General features: G+C 38.2%; 1 protein-coding gene across 2 annotated transcripts in view; it reads left to right on the forward strand.

Annotated features, from left to right (window-relative positions):
• Positions 1 to 6,789, forward strand: part of BBS4 (Bardet-Biedl syndrome 4) — a 50,364-nt gene that overhangs the window by 25,544 nt on the left and 18,031 nt on the right. For both annotated transcript variants that reach the window (XM_011976911.1, XM_011976910.1), the window contains 3 exons: positions 19 to 82; positions 3,025 to 3,136; positions 4,515 to 4,587. Coding sequence is in view for 1 of the 2 variants with exons in the window: in XM_011976910.1 (XP_011832300.1) it covers positions 19 to 82; positions 3,025 to 3,136; positions 4,515 to 4,587 (249 nt within the window). In the remaining variant the exon portion in view is untranslated. The remainder of the gene's footprint in view (positions 1 to 18; positions 83 to 3,024; positions 3,137 to 4,514; positions 4,588 to 6,789) is intronic.

Raw genomic sequence — 6,789 nt, forward strand, 5'->3', positions numbered from 1 at the left:
TTTTTCTTCCTCTTTCAGGCTATTATCAAAGAACAGCTTCAGGAGACTCAGGGATTGTGTGAATATGCTATCTATGTCCAAGGTAAGACACTTGTCTTCTTGCTAGAGAAATACACTTTTCCTAGGTTCTTGAAAAAGAGCAGGCAGTTTAAGAAACAAGTTCAAGTACAGTCATGCACCGCTTAACAATGGAGATATGTTCTAAGAAATGTGTTGTTAGGCAGTTTTGTCATTGTGTGACCATTACATAGAGTGTACTTACACAAACATAGATGGATGATACAGTATACTATACACATAGGCTATATGATGTAGTCTGTTGCTCCCAGGCTACAAGCCTGTATGAGCAGGTGTACTGAATACTGTAGGCAGTTGTAAAACAGTAGTAAGTATATCTAAACATAGAAAAGGTACTGTAAAAATACGGTATAAAAGATAATAAATAGTGCTAGTACACCTGTATAGAGTACTTACTGTGGATGGACTGGAAGTTGCTCTGGGTGAGTTAGTGGTGAGTGAATGTGAATGCCTAGGACATTATTATATACTACTATAGACTTCATAAACAGTGTACACTTAGCTTACACTAAATTTATTTAAAAATATTTTTTCTACAATGATAAACTCACTTGCTGTAACTTTTTACTTTATAAACTTTAAAACTTTTTGGCTCTTTTGGGGTGATACTTAAAACACACAACAACATTGTAGATCTGTACAAAAATAGTTTCTTTATGTCCTTATTCTATAAGGTTTTTAATTTTTCTTTTTTTTTTTTTTTGGTAGAGACAGAGTCTCACTATGTTGCCCAAGCTGGTCTTGAACTCCTGGGCTCAAGCAGTCCTCCTGCCTCAGCCTCTCAAAGTGCTGGGATTGTAGGCATGAGCCACGACACCTGGCTCTTTATGCTATTCTTAAAACTTTGTATTTTTATTTTTTTTTACTTTTAAACTTTTTTGTTAAAAACTAAGACACACACACTACTATAATGGTAGTACTAACATGCAGAATGTATCCTTGTTGTCTTTTTTGGCATTCAGTGCTTTGTGACCCATCTAAGGTCTTTGCAACACACCCACAGACGCGTGCCCGTGCACGCACACGCTTATCTAGGCCTACACAGAGTCAAGATTATAAACATCACTGTCTTCCACCTCCTTATGGAAGGTCTTCAGTGGCAGTAACATGCATGGAGCTATCATCTCCTATAGCAATAGGAATACCTTCTGGAATACCTCCTGAAGGACCTGCCTGAGGCAGTTAGACTTTTTTTTTAGTAAGTGGAAGGAGTACACTCTAATATAAAGGTTAAAATGTATGGCGTAGTAAATACATAAACCAGTAATGTAGTCATTTATTATCATAAAGTATTAAGTTCTATATATACATAATTGTATGTGCTGTACTTTTATGTGACTGGCAGCACAGTAGGTTTGTTTATACCAGCATCACTACAGGTAGGTGAGTAATGCATTGCACTGTTTTGATTGCTATGACATCACTGGGCAATAGGAATTTTTCCTCTTCAAGATAATCTTAAGGGATCATCGTCATTTATACAGCTGTCGACCAAAATGTCATTACAGGTGCATGAGCGTAAATGTTCCAGAAAGGTTTTAATCCGTATTAATCTTTTTATGGAATCTGAATATAATTACTGTGTTGGATTTGACTTCGGAAATGACTAGTAATGTTAAAAAATTGCTATCGTTACCCATGTTTTAGTTTCTGGCTAGTGTTTTTTGGAATGGATGCTTAGGATTCCTGCCTGATACAGTGATTTCAGGGCCAGAAGATGCTTTTGGAAGGATTCCTTGTAATCATGCTAAAAGAGATGAAGAAGAGCTTGAGGATTTTTGTAAGGTTAATCAGGATGAGGGGAAGAAGCCTAGAAATAAACAAGATAAAGCAGAGTGTAAATTCAGCTCATCAGAAACCTAAGGACCACTCACTTAACTTTTTTTTTTTTTTTTTTTAAAGACGGAGTCTTGCTCTGTTGCCCAGGCTGGAGTGCAGTGGCATGATCTCAGCTCACTGCAACCTCTGCTTCCCAGGTTCAAGCAATCCTCCTGCCTCAGCCCTACTAGTAGCTAGGATTATAGGCACATGCCACCACGTCTGGCTAGTTTTTGCATTTTTAGTAGAGACAAGATTTTGCCATGTTGGCCAGGCTGGTCTCAAATGCCTGACCTCAGGTGATCTGCCTGCCTTGGCCTCCCGAAGTGCTGGGATTACAGGCATGAACCACTGCACCCATCCCACTGACTTAAATTTTCCTCTTTAGTGGCATAAGTAGCATTCTTAGTTTTTCCAGGAACTTTATTTTTGGCTCTTGGGTGTGAATGAATGGTTTTGTTTACCATTCATTGCATTTGTAGTCTTCAGATTAACCTATAATTTTCTGACATAATTGGTAAGATATTGACAAATTTAGGACATCATGGCAAAAAATGCTCTTATTCCCAGTGTCACAAGTATCAGACTTTCAGTGTCTGATAAATTCTTCTGAAAACATAGGCCTAGGAAAAACCTCTGGTTCTAACTGGTTGTTATACTGACAACCGAAGTCTGAAGTGTTACTGTATTCTTTGTCAGAATCTCCATGCTGAATTTGAGGTATTGATTCCATTTGCCCCATTTGGGGGTTCAGTCTGAAAACTATCAGTTGGAAGTCAATTATGATAAATGAAGCATCTGATGGGGAAGCCCCAAAATGCTCTTAATGTGAAGAGTTTGTGTGATAATTTGCAGAGGAACTGATTATCTGTGTGATGGATCGTGGGAGTAGAGAGAGAAGTAGGTAGGGTTGAGTTACCTTACTAAAAGAGAGTTTAGCTTGTCAACAGTTTTGGTCATTGTTTCAGCCTGTCTGAAGTCATATCTGATTGTATTAAGGATACAGTTGTCCAAAGGATTTACTTGATGTGGTTTCCCAGTTTTCTTTTCTCCAATTTTTCTGACCCCAGGCTCCATTCTTCCCAGAACATGGTTTTACTTTTTTTTGTATTTTCTGTTTCTTGGCAGCATTGATATTTCGCCTGGAAGGAAATATCCAAGAATCCCTAGAACTCTTCCAGACATGTGCAGTTCTAAGCCCTCAGAGTGCTGATAACCTCAAGCAGGTGGCGAGATCTTTGTGAGTATTGGCAACCTGGAGGCCCTAGGGCACTCACAGAGAACAGTGTAAAATGCATTCTTAGGTACAGCTTGCTGCTGGCAGCCACATTAGCCTGATACACAAGTGGGGAATGGTTTAATAGGTATAATGGGATTCACTCTAAAGAGAATGGATTAAGTTTGAAATTTGAGAAAATGAGATAACTAGTGTTAAGGAACTAAGTGTTTTAAACACTGTGCATTCTAGTTTGATGGGGGAACTGATATTGTTTATCATGTAAATAGAGACACCTTGTACCCTAAAGTCTTCTAAACTTATTGGCAATCCTTGGAATTTTTCTCGTCTACTCTTCTAACACTTAATATCTATCACACAGTAAGTTTTGAGTAAGGACAGAGAGTTCCTGATTTCTGATGGTTCAACTTATATAATTTTTCAACTTTACAATGATGTAAAATTGTTATGTATTCAGTAGAAACTGTACTTCAAGTATCCATACAGCCATTCTGTTTTTCATTTTCAGTATAGTATTCAGTAAATTACATGAGATATTCAGCATTTTATTATAAAAGTGGCATTGTGTTAGATGATTTTGCCCAACTGTCAGCAAACGTAGTTAAGAAAGTGGAGATAGGAACTCCGTGGAACAGAGTAAGTGTTCTGAGCATGCTTAGGATAGGCTAGGCTGTCTATGATGTTTGGTAGAGTAGATGTATTACGTGCATTTTTGAATTACAGTATTTTCAATTTACAGTGGGTTTATTGGGATGTAACCCCATCATAAGTTGAGGAGCATCTGTATTTGTTGAGTGAATGTCCTAAAGATTCCTAGATGGAAAGAATCTCAAAGGTCTTTATAAACTACTAGGTATTCCCTTTTCAGTCCTTTGTTCCATGGAGTTCCCATCTCCCCTTTCTTAGCCACGTTGCCATTCATACCTGTGTTGTTTTTGCATAAAGCTTGGTTTTCCCTGTTTCTCTCTAAACTCAGGATCCAATATCAAGGAAAGAGACTTAGTCTTGGAAGGAAAGGACATGTCCTTAATGGGTGATGATAAATAATGATAGTTACTGCTTAACATGGCATATCATTTGGCTTATTTCTTTTTTGGTCTGCATTTATAGTACATTGTAGGAGAAAAATTCCACAAGACTCTCACTAAAATTGGTATAGAATGAGACCAAGGCCTTGGAACAGCTGCCAATGCAATCCCTACTAAGAGAGCTTCTGCTGTTAGTGTATAGCAGCTTCACTGACCAAACCAGCACAACCAGCTCATGGAGAAAAGGCTTCTAGAATTCTCTGCTGGATGAAATATGAGTAAAATGTGGGACTAGTAGGGTTAGTCTTCTAAGAATTTTCAGGTAATAATTATGGAAAATGTATCTTTTACAGATTTCTTTTGGGAAAACATAAAGCTGCCATTGAAGTATATAATGAAGCAGCTAAACTCAACCAGAAAGATTGGGTAAGTAGAGAACTTTCAGTTCCTTATTAGTAAACATGCTAATGGTTCCATTTATCATATGGCTGTCTTATTTATGAATTCTTACATTCCAAAAATATCTTGATTTTATCCTTATACTGAATTCATGATTTGTCTAAGTATAGGATCAAAAACCCATGTTTCCTCATAACTTTGCAGGCGTTGCCGCATGATTTTCTAACAGTTTGCTGACCAGCAATCTCTTACCAGTCTGATTCTTGTTGATGACCCCTAGAAGCTTTGGGTATTTTTTTCATCATTGGAATTCCACAATATCAGCAATAGGCATCTAGTTGTGTTTCATGTCTTTTTCCCATCCCCATCGGTGTGACACTCAGTTGACTCATTCTGAAGACCCTTGCCTTTCTTTGGGTCAGGGCCTTGGAGTAGTTCTTTATTTTTCCCCTCCCCTTCTCTTTGTGTCAATTGGGGATTGTGTGTAAATGCAACTAAATATTGGCTTTACAAATTAGGGGGTTATTTTTTAAATTCTCTTGAAACAAGATGTCCACGTAAGTAGTTGCTGGCATTGATTTGGCAGTCCTCGGATGTCAAGGCCGAGAGTTTTTCCTCATGGTTACAAGAAGACTGCTGCATCTGACATCACATCTGCATTCTAGGGAGGGAGAAAGAGAAAGCAACAAGGAGAAAAGGACAGAGCCTATGTTGGGAAAGCACAACTTTCCCAAAAGCCCCCACAGACTTCCACTTATGTCATGTCAGCTCTCCTTCTAGAAGGAAGGCTGGCTAAATGTAGTTTTTAATCTGGTCACATTGCCACTCTAAACAAAAATAGGGTTCTATTAGTAAGGAAAAAGAGAAGAGTAGGTAGCAGGTAGGCAGACAGATAACTAGCAGCATCTGCCACACTGTTTTCCATTCTCTATGAGACATGTTCTCTAACTATTCTCTACAACAACTCTTAACTTGCCTCTCATTTTCTACCTCCGTGTCCTTTTTTTTTTTTTGGGACAGAGGCTTACTGTGTCGCCCAGGCTGGAGTGCAGTGGCGTGATCTTGGCTCACTGCAACGTCTCTCTCCCAGGTTCATAGTGATTCTCCTGCCTCAGCCTCCCGAGTAGCTGGGATTACAAGCGCCTGCCACTATGCCCGGCTAATTTTTGTATTTTTAGTAGAGACGGGGTTTTACCGTGTTGGCCAGTCTGGTCTGCAACTCCTGACCTCAGGTGATTCACCTGCCTTGGCCTCCCAAAATGCTGGGATTATAGGTGTGAGCCACAACACCTGACCCTCCTTGTCCTTTTATTGTATGTTCAGGACACGTATTCAGTCTTATCTTCTGTATCATCATTTTTGTTTTTAGCTATTTGTATTCTGTTATATACCATATCCATCTAATATTTTTTATTTCATTTCCTTTTATTGTATTTTTAATTTCCATAAATCTTGTCTTCAGTGTCTTTGATTCTTAAAGTTCTGTTCTGCTTCTCAGAATTATCTTTTTCTAACTCTGCATTTTGGTTCTTCTATTTTATGCTGTTGGTATTTTTCAAGTATTTGATGATTCTCGGGGAGACGTTCGTATCTATGAGTGAAGGACTAGATTTATTAGTACAGAGAATTAGCATGGATTTCCTTTGCAGTTCTTACGGGGCACTATTATTTTTGAAATGTGTTCAATTTGTCAGTCGCTTTTCTTCTGTACGTCAGAGAATTGAGTTGAGTCTTTATGCTGTGGAGTTTGTAATAGCTAACAGCCAGAGTGAAGCTGCAGATAAAGAAAAATTCATGTACTTTTTCATTCAGTTGGTTTTTCAAAAAATGAATATATCTACTATATGCCAAGCACTAGTCTATGCCCTGGAGATGCAACAATGGACTGGTGGATTATAAGATAATCAACTAGAATAGGAAATACAGGAAGGAAGAGGAGCAAGTTTTGGAAGAAGGTGATGGTGAGAAATCAGAGTTAAATCCTGTCTTTCAGAGGATTTTGGATATGATAAGTTTTACGTTCTGAGGGGATATCTAAATTGAGATGTGTCCAGTGTGGTTGGATATAGAAATCTGAAACTCAAGTGTTTTGGAGTAGAGATGTACATTCTGGCGTCAACAACATAAAGGTGGTAGTTGAAGCCATTAGATTGGTTGACATTACCCTGCAATGAGCTGAGGATGGAATCCTGGAAAAAAGAGTTTTTTACTTTTTTTTTTTTTTTTTTT

Source organism: Mandrillus leucophaeus, unplaced genomic scaffold (assembly GCF_000951045.1).
Source record: "Mandrillus leucophaeus isolate KB7577 unplaced genomic scaffold, Mleu.le_1.0 Scaffold1708, whole genome shotgun sequence".
Lineage (NCBI taxonomy): Eukaryota > Metazoa > Chordata > Mammalia > Primates > Cercopithecidae > Mandrillus > Mandrillus leucophaeus.